The sequence below is a fragment of the Conger conger genome, chromosome 17 (genome assembly GCF_963514075.1).
Source record: "Conger conger chromosome 17, fConCon1.1, whole genome shotgun sequence".
Classification (NCBI taxonomy): Eukaryota; Metazoa; Chordata; class Actinopteri; order Anguilliformes; family Congridae; genus Conger; species Conger conger.
Window position 1 is genome coordinate 33,648,370 of NC_083776.1, and position 17,994 is coordinate 33,666,363.

At 42.5% G+C, this 17,994-nt stretch overlaps 1 protein-coding gene across 1 annotated transcript in view; it reads right to left on the reverse strand.

Annotated features, from left to right (window-relative positions):
• Positions 1–17,994, reverse strand: part of LOC133116644 (nebulin-like) — a 79,398-nt gene that overhangs the window by 58,318 nt on the left and 3,086 nt on the right. The window contains exons 4-36 of the mRNA XM_061226461.1: positions 15,897–15,950; positions 15,031–15,189; positions 14,803–14,910; positions 14,323–14,427; positions 13,783–13,887; positions 13,379–13,483; positions 13,140–13,244; positions 12,530–12,634; positions 12,191–12,298; positions 11,987–12,103; positions 11,443–11,544; positions 11,245–11,352; positions 10,897–11,001; positions 10,526–10,624; positions 9,100–9,204; positions 8,834–8,941; positions 8,577–8,690; positions 8,004–8,201; positions 7,813–7,920; positions 7,376–7,474; positions 6,964–7,068; positions 6,750–6,857; positions 5,917–6,228; positions 5,619–5,825; positions 5,049–5,153; positions 4,659–4,766; positions 4,221–4,532; positions 3,911–4,117; positions 2,442–2,546; positions 2,129–2,236; positions 1,683–1,994; positions 320–526; positions 116–220 (exon numbers count right to left, since the gene is read on the reverse strand). Of these exons, the coding sequence (XP_061082445.1) occupies positions 116–220; positions 320–526; positions 1,683–1,994; positions 2,129–2,236; positions 2,442–2,546; positions 3,911–4,117; positions 4,221–4,532; positions 4,659–4,766; positions 5,049–5,153; positions 5,619–5,825; positions 5,917–6,228; positions 6,750–6,857; positions 6,964–7,068; positions 7,376–7,474; positions 7,813–7,920; positions 8,004–8,201; positions 8,577–8,690; positions 8,834–8,941; positions 9,100–9,204; positions 10,526–10,624; positions 10,897–11,001; positions 11,245–11,352; positions 11,443–11,544; positions 11,987–12,103; positions 12,191–12,298; positions 12,530–12,634; positions 13,140–13,244; positions 13,379–13,483; positions 13,783–13,887; positions 14,323–14,427; positions 14,803–14,910; positions 15,031–15,189; positions 15,897–15,950 (4,518 nt within the window). The remainder of the gene's footprint in view (positions 1–115; positions 221–319; positions 527–1,682; positions 1,995–2,128; positions 2,237–2,441; positions 2,547–3,910; positions 4,118–4,220; positions 4,533–4,658; positions 4,767–5,048; positions 5,154–5,618; positions 5,826–5,916; positions 6,229–6,749; positions 6,858–6,963; positions 7,069–7,375; positions 7,475–7,812; positions 7,921–8,003; positions 8,202–8,576; positions 8,691–8,833; positions 8,942–9,099; positions 9,205–10,525; positions 10,625–10,896; positions 11,002–11,244; positions 11,353–11,442; positions 11,545–11,986; positions 12,104–12,190; positions 12,299–12,529; positions 12,635–13,139; positions 13,245–13,378; positions 13,484–13,782; positions 13,888–14,322; positions 14,428–14,802; positions 14,911–15,030; positions 15,190–15,896; positions 15,951–17,994) is intronic.

Sequence of the window (17,994 nt, forward strand, 5' to 3'; positions counted from 1 at the left end):
CCATGGTGATTGTGTATTATTACAGTCCCGCCACACATAGTAAAACTAATTTATCATAATATACCATAATATACAGTCAAGTATGAATACTGTGCATGCATATTGTGAAACTTACGTCGCTCATGTTGATTTTGTTAGCTTTTGCCAAAACAATCTCAGGACTGTCTGGCATGATGTGGACTTTGAGCTTATCTTTGTTCCAAGCTTCCGTGTATGCTTTCTGAAAAACATCAAGCAAAAATTATGAGCAATCTAATGAACCATCAGGACAAGAAAAGGAACTTGCTTTCCAACAACTTCTGTTTTAGTCAGTACCTACCTGATTCATGATCTGATTGTTGGCAGTGGCAAGGACTATATCCATGGAGTCCATCAGTTTTGTGGCCTTGAACGTGGAGGGATGAGTGCGGTACCTATGTTCACTCTGTATCTCTCCACCAATCCTGGCAGTCTCCACTCCCAGTGAACCAAGGGGCACCCAGCCTATTCCTCGCATACAGCTGTTATATTCGCTCTTGTATTCATACTGTAAGAAGATGGCAATCAGAAGAAATGTACTTAGCCATGCACTATTTCCATAAGACAGGAAAGCAATATGACAGAGCGAAGAGTAATATTAGTGTGAGTCATACTCTCTTTCAGATAAAATAATATATATTAAAAAAAATTATTTGCATCATTGCAGGGTAGTGCTTTTCATCAGATCACAAATCTATTCCAAACTCATCATCCTGGAGAATGGTGAATATGCCATGTTGGTCATTGTATGCACAGTAAACTGGTAAATCATACATAATAGTCTTGACATTACTAAAGTATAGCACTTTCAGAATAGTTCCATGTGGGCCCCAAAAGCAAGGATTTATTGTTTCACACTGTTTCACATTCATTGTATAACACTGTTTCACTAGTGCATCTGTCTTAGACAAATATTTATTGGACAGAAGTGAGCGGTATACTGTTTCTAGGTGATATTCCCGGTACTTAGAACCTTACTAGAATGTGCATGCATTTTGCAAAGTCTACCTATGTTTACTTAACATAATGTCCACCATGATTCTTAGAGTTATCGAGCATAATTCTAATTTAATTCCTATTTGGAGTAAAACATTTTAGTATACAATAAAATAAAATCCCAACACTAATTTGAGTTTTGTGGTTATATTAAGGGACTTGAAAGCTAAGGGCTTGTAAACTGGAAAACCAGCACTCTCCGTATGGTAGCCCTGCTCTACATTCCAGCTATGCCAGCCTGCCCATCTTGAAAATTGAGCTAGTCAGGCTGGTCATGAAGTGGTCTAGCTGGGTATGAACTGGTCAAACAGCATGGCCAAGCTGGTCGTAAAGCTGGTCTAGCTGGGCATGAGCTGGTCAACCAGATTGTCTGTCTCAAAACATAGCTTGAGCAAACTGGGACCTGGTTTGAACAGCTCCACCAGCTAAACCATGTAGAGCTGGGAGCTGATCTGAATTGGTCGACCAGCTACCAGCTTGTTTCAAAACCTAGCTTGAGCTTTTTTTCCATAGGGCAGACACAAGACTAAATTCAATTTTGAATGAAGATTCTCCATCCAAAACTCAATTTAGCCCAGGACTAAGCTTAATCTGCGTCCATGAAACTGACCGGCAGATTCACAAGATTAGCATTACTTTCACAACAGAGGAGACGGGACTTCACTCACATCGCTGCCGATGTTGTTCATGGTACGAGCCAGCTGCAGAGGCATGGCATCAGGCAGCAGAGTGTAATGGTGACGGATCGTTCTGTAGCCGATGTCGGTGTTGACGGCTGAGGCCTGCTTAGCCTGCACGACACTGAGCATGTCCACAGGAGCGTGGTACTTGAGCTTCATCTGGTGATAGTCCTTTGTGTAGTTCCTATCGCTCTGCATCTTTGCCACGTTCATGGAGTTCACCAGCAAGGGGTCGTCCTGCAGGCTACGGCAGCCCACGTGGTGACCTTTGGCTTTCTCAAATTCTTTCTTGTATTGATACTACAGAATGGGAAGAAACATATAGCAATATCAGAGATGTGACTGTACACACATAGTTCAATTGAGAAAATTGAAGAAATGAAAGGTATCAGATCTGTGGGGCGTCATGTTTGGAAACCTTTGTGAACACTCACGTTGCTGGCAATATGTCGTCCCAGCTTCGCAGCGACAATGGGAATAGCATCTGGTCTCATGTCATATCCCTTGGCGATGTGTTTCCTCCAGGCCTCCTTGTAGACAGTCTGTGGAGACAGAGATGTTATTCTCTGTCCTCATGTACTGCATCTCCTTGATTGCTCCATTACAGGAGAACAAGGGAGCAGACTGAACAATTCAGAGAATTCACACACAAGTTACTGTAACAGCCAAGCTAACAGATGTACATTTTGAAGAAAAAGGATCCAATGTGTCTTGTATTTGTAGGCCCTCTGTAGTGTATGTGCTCACCGGGCTGTAATTTGAAGCATTGTATCTGGCTTGGAGGAACTCAGGGGCATCAACAGGCAGGTTGTAGGTGTGCATGAATTTCTCACCAGAGGCCTTGTAGTTCATCTAGAGGACAGGCAAAAAATACACATCTGTACACACCTGTGCATACCCATCCACCCACAGGTACATACATATATTAACATATTAACTTGCCATTATACCTGTGCATATCGTCATACATGCTCACATACAGTGAGCTCGATAATTTATTGGACAAAAACACACCAGTTCTATATTTCAGATATGTTTCAGAATGTGACTTTCAGTTTTACAGAAGTACAGAATGAGAGCTACAAAATGACGTATCACTTGATGAGACTGAGTAAATATTTCTGGAGATATGACTGTTATGATTTTTCCAATAGGGCCATTCTATGTCAACTAAAATTAAGTGCACTGTAGAATCTCTTGAATTTCTTAATTTTTTGTGTGGTGGTGGGTAATGATGAGGAATATAAATCCTGAAAATTTGAGCTTCCTACACTGCTTCACCTTCTGAAATGTAGGTATCTAGGGAGTACCTAGTCTGAAGAATTCAAATCTGCTCTCAGTAAATATTGATCTATTTTCATTTTGAAGACATTGGGCCTTAAGAGACATTTTTTTTAGCAAGGAACTATTTTTGAAGCCTCATATCTCAAAAAATGAAAATATTTTTGTCGTACGTTTTTTGTCTATGGAAGTCTTATAAGGGATCTGTCTCCTACAAAAGAATCAAACACATCAGGTGGCTAACAACGACGATATTGCTCATCAAAAATGCAATTAAGTTAAGTAACGCATATATAGAAGCCCATGAAAAGGGGCATCAGAAATGCGCCACCATCCTCAACTTTGGATGTGTTGAAGATTCACACAATATCATCTGTCATAAAACAAATTGTCATGGTGACTTGATAGGTTTGGTTTCTATGGCAGCTTCAAAAACTGTTGTATATGCTGTACCAAACGAGAGAAAATTGTGTACAGTTTATTTGGCAACAATGAACATTCGATGCCTAGCTGTTCTGGCTTCAGCTTTAGGACTCCTCCAACAAACACTGTTTACTGACAAACAATGGCATTAGTCTAGCTTAACAGCTTAATGATGGGAAGAATAATGGTGTAATTGCGAGATAAACAATAAGTTAGCCAATATGTGGAAATCCATATATTATATACTGCAGCACAATGTAGGGTATAACACTAAAGATAGATCTCTGTAAAGCTGCTTTGTGGCAAAAAGCACTATACAAATTGAATTAAATTGAATATGTCAGCGCACATGGAAAATATAAAGCACATATTAGTAAACAGTAGTAGGATTGTAGCTATTGATTCCACTGATATTGATTTACATTAGGTAGAAGGTGGTAAAAAACATGCATATGTAATTTCAGACTATACAATATTGACAAAAACAATTTCCCATGGCAGACTCAGCTTACTTCATTCAGCTGCTTGCTGTTGGCCGCAGCCAAAACCAGGTTCACAGAGTCCAGGGGGCTGGTGAACTTCAGGGTGCTGGGATGCTGACGGTAATTCTTCTCGTCCAGCGCCTGTGCTGCCATCTTGGCCTTCTCTACATCCAAAGAGCCAATGGGGATCCATCCTATCCCCTTCACACACCCCTCGTACTCTGATTTGTAGTTGTACTGCAGAGTGAAGTAAACAGGCAAACAAAACATGGAAATAATGCAATGGCTAGCAGTGGGTTTAGGTAGATTATTGGATAAAGGTGCAGATTTGGGGACTCACATCGCTGGAGATGTTGTTCATGTTACGAGCCAGCTGCAGAGACATGGCATCAGGCAGCATGGTGTAATGGTGACGGATCGTTCTGTAGCCGATGTCGGTGTTGACGGCTGAGGCCTGCTTAGCCTGCACGACACTGAGCATGTCCACAGGAGCGTGGTACTTGAGCTTCATCTGGTGATAGTCCTTTGTGTAGTTCCTATCGCTCTGCATCTTTGCCACTTTCATGGAGTTCACCAGCAAGGGGTCGTCCTGCAGGCTACGGCAGCCCACGTGGTGACCTCTGGCTTTCATGTAGTCTAACTTGTACCTGTACTGTAGGGCAGAGAAAAGTTATATGTTTAATTATACTGTAAATGTACAGCAACTTTATAGCAAAATATATAAATAATACCATCAAGCATAATGCAAATTGAACCAAAATGGAAGCTTTGTACTTACATCACTGGCAATATTTCTGGAAGACTTGGCAGCAACAACAGGAATAGCATCTTCTTTCAGGTGATGACCTTTGAGCAGGTCCCTTTTATAATCATACTTGTAATATGTCTACAAACACAAGCAGGAGAACACGGATTAACAACCGACACAAGTGTTAGCGGGCTTAGATGAGAAAGTAATGTCTTATGACACCATATTTGTAAATGACACTGTAGATTGGAACATCAATCTGTGTTTATTGTTAATCATTCTTGACCTTTCCAGTATTTTCAGTATTTTTCTTTATCAAATAGCTCAGTTGAAGAGGTTGTGTGTGTATGTGTGTCTATACATTATGTGTGTGTGTGTGTGTGTGTGTGTGTGTGTCTGTGCACACATGTGTTTACCCACCGGGCTGAAGTTGGCAGCATTATACTTGGCCTGGAGAAGTTCCGGTGTGTCGGCTGGGAGATGATAGGTATGTTTGACCTTCTCTCCACTGGCCCTGTAGTCTCTCTGAAAACGCACACAGCCACTGTTAAACGTGCGTCAGATACAACAATGGATTCACAATGAAGAGATGTTTTTGGTACTGAAACTGCAACTGAAAGCCATCATTAATGCACATGCCTCTGAACTTAAAGACACTGACACTGCTGTGCATTGTCCCACAGCACTCAAGCCTCTGCAATTTTTATAATTTTCCTTGTGAACGAGACATTATTCCAAATACAGGGCCACCTGCACAAATAATCAGAATTATTGAATCTACTGACAAATTATATGTAGATGTCAGTAAGTAGAAATATTACATTGAAAATATAAGGCTCATATTAATGAACATTAGGGGGGTTTTAGTTAATTGTTGTTGATGAACAGTATATAGAACGTGGTGAAAAATATGCACATGACATTTTTAGGGTACAATATTTTAAGATACATTTTTCCCATAATGGTGAGAAGCAGGCAGACTCAGCTTACTTCATTCAGCTGCTTGCTGTTGGCCGCGGCCAAAACCAGGTTCACAGAGTCCAGGGGGCTGGTGAACTTCAGGGTGCTGGGATGCTGACGGTAATTCTTCTCGTCCAGCGCCTGTGCTGCCATCTTGGCCTTCTCTACATCCAAAGAACCAATGGGGATCCATCCTATCCCCTTCACACACCCCTCGTAGTCTGATTTGTAGTTGTACTGAATGATAAACACACACAAAGGCATGATGTGATGGCTGGCAGTGGGTGAAGGTTGATTATGGGATAAAGGAATAGAGTTGGGGACTCACATCGCTGGAGATGTTGTTCATGTTACGAGCCAGCTGCAGAGACATGGCATCAGGCAGCATGGTGTAATGGTGACGGATCCTTCTGTAGCCGATGTCGGTGTTGACGGCTGAGGCCTGCTTGGCTTGCACGACACTGAGCATGTCCACAGGAGTATGGTACTTGAGCTTGGCCTGGTGATAGTCCTTTGTGTAGTTCCTATCGCTCTGCATCTTTGCCACGTTCATGGAGTTCACCAGGAAGGGGTCGTCCTGCAGGCTGCGGAAGCCCACGTGTTTACCCCTGTTATTCATGAAGGCTAACTTGTACTGAACCTACAAGGACAGTGCAAAGACATGTTAGAATTGTATCTTGGTTTTGGTCACAGTAAACAGCATTCCTATGAGAAAGGGAGCAGCACCTCCTTTCCTCAGGGTAGAGTGCATATCAATCATCCCAATAAACATGAAATCAAGTTGTATTTCGAACAAAAGGTTTTAAAGTAAATAGAAAAAATGATGGTCCCTAACTCCTTGTAAATGGGTATCAAGATGAAGTACAAAAAATGACGATGTACATTTTAATACTACGATTCATGTTATGATATAACATGCAAGGACTCAAAATGGACATTATTGAAGATTTAATAGGCAGAGTGTGTATGTAAGGGATGTGGCCTCACTTGGAAAGTTAGTGGTGCTGTATGTGTATGTGTGTGCATCTGTGAGTCTGGTTGAGTGTGGTTGAGTGTGGTTGAGGGGTTTTGTTTGCACTGTTCTGATTAATGGCAGTGTGTGTGTGTGTGTGTGTGTGTTTGTGTGTCTATCCTTGTGTGGATGTCATCTGTAGGACTCACATCGCTGGCTGCATGGCGTGCTTTCTTTGCAGCAATGATGGGAATAGCATCCTTCTTCATGTCGTACCCCTTAGCGATGGTTTTCTGCCAGTCATACTTGTAGTTTTTCTGAAAGAGATGAGAAAATCAGGCACATTGGGAACAAACACGCAGTGACTGAGTCTTGAAGAAGCAGGTTGAGGTGGAAGGGCATAAAGCAGTCAGCCATACACACCTGGCTGACGTTGTAGGCGTTGACCTTGGCTTGGAGCAGCTCTGGGACATCAGCAGGCAGAGAGTATTTCTGATGGATAGCGTCTAGCCCTTTCTTATAATTCAGCTGTCAGGGAAACACAGTGGACAATTCAATATCATCTACAATTTCAGATAAATCAGAGTGGTTGTACACTGCACACATCAGATAGACGACGATAAGAGCAGAGCAGTATTTTGAGCACGAAGTCACTCTTGGACAAGACTTCTTTTTCAGCGAGACTTTGTCACACTATGGACCACTTACAGCAGACTGAATAATGGACTGTCTGTCTCAGCATAGACCTAAGGTAAAGCAAACTCAGCAACATACTATCTGTCACTGCAAGAACGTAACGCAGTTGTAAATGTTATTTGTGAACATCAAAACTCACATCACTCCTTTGGATCTGGTTGACCTGGGCCTGGACCATCACAGGGTCGTCTTCTACGGAAGTGAATGGGACGGTGTCGGGGTGCTGTCTGTAATTCCTCTGTAGGGGAACGGTGTGGAAATACATTGAGATGGACAGGTGGACATTTTCTGAAATGCTGAAAAAGCACATCAAACTCACAGACAATATTTGATCGATTTGTTTAGTGGTACAAGTATCTGATCCGCCATAGTGATGAACCCCACATGTTGTCCAACTATGTTCCTTCAATATCCTATCCTATTTTCATGACAGCTAACGATTATTTTTAATCTCATGTTAAACGTAAAGGATTGCTCGTATTTACCACATTTGTCTTTTGATAATATAAAATGCTTTTAATACACACGGTAATAAGCATTTAGAATAAGCAGGTCAGTTATTGTGCCTTACAGTACCTCACTGAGGACCTCCGCAGCCTTCTTGGCTTTCTCCACGTCCATGGAGCCATAGGGGACCCAGGGGGTTCCTTTGGTGAAGCTATTGTACTCAGACCTGTAATCGATCTGAAAAAAAGACGCACATTCAATTCCAAATGCGTGGTCAATGTGACAGGGTCCTATGAAATAAGATGGCTGATGGTGCTGACCTCGCTCTGGAGCACGTTGGCTTTTTTGGCAAGTTCCAGAGACACGCTGTCAGGGGGAAGAAAGTAGCGGTGATGCAGTTGCTTGTATCCCAGGTTGCTGGCGATGCCCTGAGACTTCTTGGCCAGAGTGACCAGCATCATGTCGAGTGGGGCGTGGTACTTGGTCTTCGATTTCTCATAGTCCTTCTTGTACTCACGCTGAAAGATATTGGTTTATATTAATATTGAGTGTTTGTTTGTAAAGTGCAGTTCATGAATCATACATATTCAAGTACAGTTATTCAATAATAAATATGACCCTGTGAAACAAATCAGCGACCATACAATTATATGTAATAGGAAAAAAAAGGGGATTTAATCCAGTAAAAGTAATTCTGTCCATCGGAAAATTATTCAGAAATGCTGATATGAATTGTAAGAAGGCTCTGCGACCAACCATGGACTTCAGTGGACTGAACGTGAACGTCAGCTTCAGTAAATTCACAGCTGCTGCTCACAGAGGCTGAAAAGCCCAATAGGGTGTGCTGTTGGATTAAGTTTATTCTCACTGTGGAGAAACGCCGTCTGACTTACTTCACTCTGCATTTTGGCCACGTGGACAGAGTGCATGATCTTAGGGTCATCTTGAATACTGAGGGCACCAACCATCCGGCCTTTGGCCTTCTCAAACTCCTTCTTATACTTTATCTGGAACAAGAGAGATATGTTTGTAATTAAAAGGACAAACAGCAGGCAACTGTCAAATGCTGAAATAATTGCTGAAATACTCTAAAAGCTAGAGCCAGAGTATATTATGCAAGATGTTCAGATGCACACCAGTCCTCACTTACATCGCTGGCAATGTTGGTGTGGGCACGAGCCGCCAGGATTGGAATTGCATCAAACTTCACTTCAAACTTCTTGGCTTTTAATTTCTCCCAGTCATGCTTATAACAGTTCTGGCAAAAAAGAAAAAAACAGGTCAACATGAAATGCATGTAAAGGAACTGATAGTGATTTAATAAATTTGACATAAGTAAAACATTTTCTTAAAAAAAATATATTGTTAAGAATCAGAACGTCAATGTCTGGTTCTTTCAACTGGAGTTGTACTCACATCACTTAGATTGTAGGCGTTGGCTCTGGACTGAACAAAGAAGGGGTAATCAGGAGGCAAGGAGTACTGAATCTTTTGCTTTTCATAGTCCGCCTTGTAATTGAGCTGAAAGAAAAACAAAAAACAGAAGAGGTTAGTGCGCTATGTGACCCCAAGACACCCGTGACATTTACATTTACATTTTACATTTTAGTCATTTGGCAGACGCTTTTAATCCAAAGCGACTTACAAGTGCATAGGTTCTACCACAAGTCAAAGCATCACATCCAGAACTAGAAAAATACACCTGGACTGCTGTTCTAAACATATAGTCGTCATCATAAGTGCATTTTTTTTTTTGGGGGGGGGGGGGGGGGGGGTTAGACAGGGATAGGGGTATCAGAAGGGGGGGGCGGGGTAAATCAGGAGGGGGGACTAAGGTAGAGTTTGAAGAGGTGTGTTTTGAGTCTGCGTCGAAATAGGGGGAGGGATTCTGCTGTCCTGACAGTGGTAGGCAAGTCATTCCACCACTGAGGAACCAGAACGGAAAACAGGCGTGAACGTGCAGCTCGACCGCCAGGTGCCCGTAGAGAGGGAATCGTAAGGCGACCAGAGCTGGCAGACCGGAGTGGTCTAGCTGGGGAGTAGGGAGTGATCAGGGATTGTATGTAATGTGGGGCAGTCCCCTTAGCAGCCTGAAATGCCAACACTAGGGCCTTGAATCGGATGCGTGCGGCAATAGGAAGCCAGTGGAGGCCAATGAGAAGCGGGGTGACATGAGCCGACCTGGGCTGACTGGTGATCAAGCGGGCTGCAGCATTCTGGACCAGCTGGAGGGGCTTGATGGCGCACGCTGGGAGACCGGCTAGGAGGGAGTTGCAGTAATCCAGGCGGGAAATGACGAGCGCCTGGACTAGGAGCTGGGTGGCTTTCTCCGTCAGGAGATGACGGATGCGGCGTATATTAAACAGAAAGAACCTGCAGGTTCTGGCAGTGGAGGATACTTGTGGAGCCAGGGAGAGGCAGTTATCAAGAGTCACCCCAAGATTCTTTGCCGTACGGGAGGAGGAAACTACAAAGTCCTCCACAGTCAGTGAGAGGTCGATTGACGGAGAGGACTTAGCAGGGATGTAGAGAACACCCAGCCTTAGTCATGGCCTATGTTCAGGGGTCTTATGCATCCATTCAATGTTATTTCACAGATGTTGTGTTGGCACCAAATTTCTACTAATACATTTAATAATAGATTTGTTCTCATGTTTCATGGTGTGAAATTTTGAGCAGGGTCCCTGTGACGGGGTGCAATACCTACCATCAACAAACAAAATACCATCTGGTAGTTGTACATTTTTGGGTATTATTTATAAGTTTTGATTTTGTATGTTGTTATTTATAACCAGACATAATGAGACAATAAGAATTTCAATTGAACTGATATGAAACTTACATCACTAAGCTGTTTGGCGTTAATGGCAGCCTGTTGCTGAACTGGAGAGTCTGTAACTTGGGTGAACTTGACCGTGTCTGGGTGCTGCTTATAAACGTTCTGAAAAGACAAATGGCAGACAACAAGGAGAAAAGAGTATCACTGAAATTGTCATCAAGGAATGATGGATATACATTTATCCACATATGAGGAGAGGACCTGTGAAAGAGGTCATAGCTGAAAGTTCACCAGGATCTCTTTCAATTAAATCCCATTGGTCTTCATTTTTATGCACAATAAAGGTATTTTTCAGAAAATGCCAGTAAAAACAGGTATTTGCATTCATAGAAACTCTTGGTAAAGAAGATTAATTATAATTGTAGAGTTCTTACATCTTTACAGTCGTCTAACTTCTTTATGGCTTCATATTCAGGACTCATGGTTTGAGGAAAATAGCACTTTGTCTTCATATCTTCATAATCAGCTTTATAATTTATCTGAAAAAGACAAGAAAAAACAGACAAATTACTTTAGCATGCACTTGTATGTGTAAATATGTATCTAAAGGACATGTCTACATTCATGACTATCTTTGTTGCTGTAAAAGTTCATCTTAATGAGTGCACTAGATACATTGTTTTCTGATTTCAGGCAATGCCAGACACGTCAGGCTGGAAGACGAGTGGTTTCTGAAGCCTGAGCTATACAGAGCTCTGGAGGTGATAACTGTTTGCACTTACATCACTCTTCTGCTCCTCCATTTTCTGACAGTGAAGCATGTAGACGTCCTCATAGCTGCCAATATAATGTCCCTTTACCTCACGGTCATACTTGTCTTTATAATGCGTCTGTGAGAGACATAAACATGTGATCAGATCACAGCAGCCCCAAAATTATCTTTATTGATTTATTTTCTGTATTTAAAGAGCCATACTTACATCATTGAAATTCTTTAACACGTTGTCTACTTTGAACTTGGGGGTTTCACAGTAGTTGATACTGAATCCTCTTGTTTTCTCGTAGTTATCCTTATAAACTTTCTGTATAGAGAATAAAACACAACAAGCACTGGTCATGAGAAAAGTGACTAGCCTCTATGTCATTTTCCGCTAGGACCTGTGATATAGCAGTGATAATATTATGAAGCAATCAACAAGAACACTCAGCCATTACCAGTGTCTTTCTGTGAATCGGACTGTCAAAATCCCCCCCCCCCCCACATGATACTTATGGTGAGAATACCATCAGGGTGGATATCATGCCCATGGACATACTTTAGCTTTTAAAAGACGGGCTTATACAATAAGGGGAGTGGCACTTATTCATCAACAGTAATTGTTCTGTATGCTATTATGCAGTGGATTATATGTGTCAGGACTGACTTTACTCTCCATACAGAGGCAAGGGTGTGTGCACAGGGAGGTGCAACAGACCTATAAATCATGGCACGTAATTCTAAAAATAAAATAAGCGAATACGTACATCACTCAGAATAGTGCCGGCGTATCTCATCTGTCTGAGCAGGGGGTTTTCTGTAGCAGGGAGGACGTTGTAATCGGCCTCAGCTTTTGTGTTCTCATAATCCTGCTTGTACTTCAGCTGCAGAAGAAGCAGAAAGAAGTCAAATATCATTTTTATGGAGAAGAACGCTGTAGCGCACGGATGCTCATTAATGCTGATGCTCACCGCGCTAGAGTCGCTGCCAGCCTTCTTGTGCGTGCGGTACTCTGGAGTTTCTGTCTGCATGAAGTAAATCTGGTCTTTGCCTTCTTCATAGTCCGCAGTGTATTTTTTCTGGAGGGGATACAAAAACAGGATGTAACTGGAAAAAAGGTTGGCTTCTGGAAAATGGAACAGCTCGGCTAATTCTCATACAGCATTGGTGGGCATGAAGCAAACCCTCACAATAATATTCCATTTTAATTTACAAAACTGCAGACAACAGACAAATACATACATCATTTATCAAAATAATCTCTAAAAATCCCACAATATCATTTATGTGAGCTCCATGGTGACACTTACATTGCTAAGATTATCCATTGCCATTTTTCCAACAGCCACGTCAAAGTATGGCGTCTCACACCACTGCCCTTTAACGTTCGTATTATAGTCCTCATGGTACTTGAGCTAAAACAAGAAACAGATATGAGACCGTGATCATCTTCAGATGATTTTTCTGTACATGAAAAATGAAAATGTGATCAAGATTAAATCCAAGAGGATGGATGATGCTCTTGTAAAGACTGTCATCACTATGTCATCGTGAAGTTGCTGTGATGTCACTGTGATACCTTAGCAAAGATGGCATGGGTTAAGTACAGTATCGGGGTGTGGTATGTGTAGTATGTGAGTACAGTATAGGGGTTATGTAATGAGGTTAGATAAAGTATTGGAGGACAGTACATTGATAAATGCAGGAGTAAATGTATTGGAGTGAGGTACTGTGTTGTATGTTGTACAGAGGGGTACAGTATAGGGGTTAGGGAGGTACAGGGGTAGATACAGTATGGGGTAGAGTATAGAAGTAAGGGGCTTATAGGGGTGGATACAGTATGGAGTTATAGTATAGGAGTTATGGCAGTACAAGGGTAGTACTAGGTTGGACAAAGAGAAAGTTAAGTGCTGTCCTCACATCACTGCGCTGGTTGAACACTTGTTTGGCCAGTTCAACATCTGGAGGGTCAGCCAGTGGAGTGTACTTGGCCTTTCGTTCATCGTGACCCTCCTTATACTTGATCTGTGGGAGGCAACGCACAGGGGACATGAGAGCTGTCAGCTGGAAAATCACTCTGTGAGGTCCATTTAAAGGAGAGGAAAGAGGTGATGGTGTGAAAGATGGAGAGAAATGGAGAAGAGACAGGGTGTACTCACATCACTGATGATCTCCTGGGCCTTTGCAACACGACGGAGCTCAGGGCTGTCACTGTAGGGGTAGTACATGGTCTTGTCATCGTCCCATGCCTCCGTGTACAGTTTCTGTGGGAACAACCAGACACAAGCAGCCATTTTGAATTTAGTTTCACACGCAGTGATTTAGTTTAAATCAACATGCCGATGGAAAAGTATCATTTGTGCCATTAAAGCTTTGCTGCAAGTGTGCACGGAAATTATATTATTATGAGTTATGATTATAATAAGTGCTAGATTATAAATCAGTAAAGCAAATGATAGATGAGTTGAAAGGCATCTGAATTTTAAAAAGGATTTTCAGATAGAAAATGGCTCTCATTGACGGTAATGTCATTCCTGCCCAAAATGCCCTTGGTGGGCAATACCTTGCTGTAGTTGGCAGCATTCTTCACTGCCAGGACCAGCTCTGGGGCATCTGGGGGGAGCAGGTACTTGTCCTTGGTCTCTTCCCAGTTTTGCTTGTACAGAACCTACAGCACACCCAGTGAATGTCACGGCCACAAACTAACAAACATGTCCGCTGGCACTCTAAAGTGCACAGGAACCTTTTATTTCCATTCTGTGACAAACACCAACACACTACCACTCTGCAATACACACCAACATGTTTACAGTGTACTAGTAGAGTAGGAAGGTTTACACTTACCCCTCTTTAACACACACACTTTAACACACACAAGTGTGTTTACTGTAACTCCACCATACAGTCATAAATCTTTATCCCTGGCTATTTGCTACCTTATTTTTTTACTCATATAAATCCTATAATTTCAACACGCTCCTTCAAGTAAGATAGTCAGAGATTAAATGCCTGACCTTATCAGCTAGTGAAGTTTAGGCTTTGGGAAACTGACGGGGATCAATGAATCATGCTGATGCATTTTGATGTGATCACAATCACTTACCTTGCTGACCAAGTCACTGACATGCATTGCATGAGTAATATCTCTGGCCTCCCCATCATAGTTGCTCTCATTCTGAGATTTCAATCCATCCATACGATATTTCACCTTTCAGGGAGAAGAACAGATCAGGAATCAATCAGAGACCCTTAACTTGCAGCTAAACACCTTTACTCAAAATGAACAGAGCCTGAAATGAATCGTATCCTTGTGAAATAACAGTTATTATAAACGATCTCTTATAAACTGACCTGGACTTAAATATGAGCTAATTTCCAAGATATACATTGATCAGAAGTGATATGTAAAATGGATGAGTTCTGCTGTATAAGGGGAAAGAAGAAAGGTACTGCAGACAGTGTGAGAAAGGAAAAGGAGAGAGAAAGAACTCCACTTTGCAATAACACCCTCCACTCCCCAAGTGCAGACAGCAGACAAACCTGGAAGCCTCCATTTTTATCACTGAGGGGGAGATCTACACACCTCACTCAGCTGCTCCTGCGCCTTCTTAATCCTGATCATCTCAGGGGTTTCCGACGAGATTTCATACGGCTGACCTTTGCTCTTGTCATAGGCCTCGCGGTACTTGTTCTACAGGGTCAATGGAACAAATGAAATAGAATAGAATTCACAGAGGATTGGGTTTGAGCATCGGTTGTGAAGAAGGAAGGACAAGGACAGGGGTAATGGAGCCAGGGGGTGATGGCTTACATGGCTGAAGAGGTCCATCATCTTCTTGCTGTGTGCCAGGTAGGGGGTCATGAACTTGGAAGTGTCCACCTTCTCCCTCTTCCTCACCCTTCTGGTAGGGAGACCTGCTTCCTTTGTCTGATGAACCCCTACCTTTGTCTGAGGACCCCCGACCTTTGTCTGAGATGAAAATGGGGGTTAGAAACCATTCTGGCATACGGCAGACACAGATATCAACACCAACTTCGATGACACAAGCAAAAACACAATGACAGAAACATGGCATGGATGCAAATATTAACCGCAACAGCTAACTCACCAAAAACAAAGAAGAACTGTTGATCAAATTACCTGAACATGACACATTTTGTCACATTTCCTGGGAATTAGTACCTCAGAAGCAGATTCACAGCTAGTTTGCAGCACAAGATCAAAAACAAAGTAAAGGGAGCAGCAGCCATTTTGAGAAGCCGACAGTAGTGTTGTGTGCACTCCCAGCTTGTGAGAAGATACCATTTTGTTAGTATTCGCTGCACAAGGAGCATGCCTGCTGCACTTGGGCTTATCATTTGGAAAATGATCTGAAATACATGCAGGTAGTAGCAGGTGTTATAACTAGAGTGCATGTGTCTGTAGATCTAGGATTTGTCTTGAAAATGACAAATAGCCATCAAATCCTTTAAGACTTTTTGTGGGAATTCAATGGGAAAAGCAAGAGAAACTGAAATTTAGAACAAATAAGCTGTGTTGAAACATGTACAAGGATACATTTTGTAAGCAATGTAGGGTGTACAGTTATACCCCAAACTAGCCCAACTCATTGCAAAGCACACTCTGTAAGCTGCAAAGGAGCATGTTTTTTAGCATTGCAGGAATCCTTCATTTACCTCCGTATGCCATGTATGCTGTACGATCTGGGTCGTCGGCCCCTCCTCAAAATACTATAAATATAGCACAAACCCCAGTATATCAAAACGAGGATACAGAGTAGGAACATTTAATATAATCCTACATATTGATTGACATAGTGATTTTCCAAGCTCTGGTCCAAAGAGGTCATTCGTTTGTTTAACAAGCCACTATACCAGCCATTGGATAGTTCTGTGTCATAGCCCTGGGAATTGACAAATCATGAATAGTGAGATATATAGACTGAGATATATTCAAGTATTCCCGAAGATAGAGGCTCAGAAGAACAGAAGAACTTTAACATCTCTTATCAAAAAAATGTTTTGAAAGCAACTAAATCTATCTGATGATGATAATGTGAAAATGTGAGCCACTATCTTGCACGCGCTGCCTCCTGCCAGAAGTGTGGGAAATCTTGTGATATATTTTTTATTTTAGGGCCAGGCACCTGCAGTTCATGCTTATTGGTGCCGTAAGTGTGATATCAATAGACAAGAGTTAATAGTAGAAAATGAATCATATGTTTAAGCTGTTCCAAAGGGTAATCTTATAGTGAATCTGGATACAGATACTGCTAACCAGTTACGTTTGAGTGACAGAAGCCCTGGGGAATATCTTGTCACTCGATGACTTGATGCTTGATGTAATTATTTATCAATCCACTATGACTCTCATCGCAGGGAAATTAGCTCACGAATGGGTCCCCAGTAGGTCCTCATTGATATTGTTCTATTGGTTGGTACCAACATACACTGTGATTAGAGCTTCTTTCTTCAGATATCACAACTATATCCTTATTTTCTTTTACCTGCACGCTGCCAGGAAGTGAGTGGCTACAGATAAGACCTTTAAGAGCTGTTATTTTAGACAATATTCCACTCTGGAAACTGACCTACAGATCAGGATGCTTACTGCCAGCAGTCTGCATCTATTTTCATTTTATGACTCTGAACGATGCTGGTGGCATTTTACCACTCTCCATTTCAGAACCTGACACTGACGCTCAGACAGTCCGCAAAAAACCTCCAAACGTCGCTGCTTCCTCTGCTGAGTGCGCACTGAGCGAGCCTATGACACAGAGGCTGTTCAATCAGAGGTGAAAACCCGACCCGAATCACAATATTTCTTTCAATCCATGGGACCGCAAAGACACAAACACACAAACATAGATCTTCTCTTGCCCATCAATGTATGTCTCAGCAGTAGCCAATGACAAGAGAGACTGTTCTGTGGAGAGGAGCTGAGCATAGCCCTCCATGATCGAGTCCACATTAACATCCCTGCTGGAACCTGTCCCTCTACCTTGGTCCAGATTTAGTATCCCTGCCGGTACCTGTCCCCCTCCCTGGGTCCAAATTAGTATCCCTGCTGTGACCTGTCCCTCTCCCTGAATCCACATTAGTGTATCTACTGGGACCTGTCCTTCTCCCTGAATCCACATTAGTGTGTCTACTGGGACCTGTCCTTCTCCCTGAATCCACATTAGTGTATCTACTGGGACCTGTCCTTCTCCCTGAATCCACATTAGTATCCCTGCTGGGACCTGTCCTTCTCCCTGAATCCACATTAGTGTATCTACTGGGACCTGTCCTTCTCCCTGAATCCACATTAGTATCCCTGCTGGGACCCGTCCTTCTCCCTGAATCCACATTAGTGTATCTACTGGGACCTGTCCTTCTCCCTGAGTCCACATTAGTGTATCTACTGGGACCTGTCCTTCTCCCTGAGTCCACATTAGTGTATCTACTGGGACCTGTGCTTCTCTCTGAGTCCACATTAGTGTCTCTACCGGGACCTGTCCTTCTCCCTGAATCCACATTAGTGTATCTACTGGGACTTGTCCTTCTTCCTGAGTCCACATTAGTGTATCTACTGGGACCTGTCCTTCTCCCTGAGTCCACATTAGTGTATCTACTGGGACCTGTCCTTCTCTCTGAGTCCCCATTAGTGTCTCTACCGGGACCTCTCCTTCTCTCTGAATCCACATTAGTGTCTCTACCGGGACCTGTCCTTCTCCCTGAATCCACATTAGTGTCTCTACCGGGACCTCTCCTTCTCTCTGAATCCACATTAGTG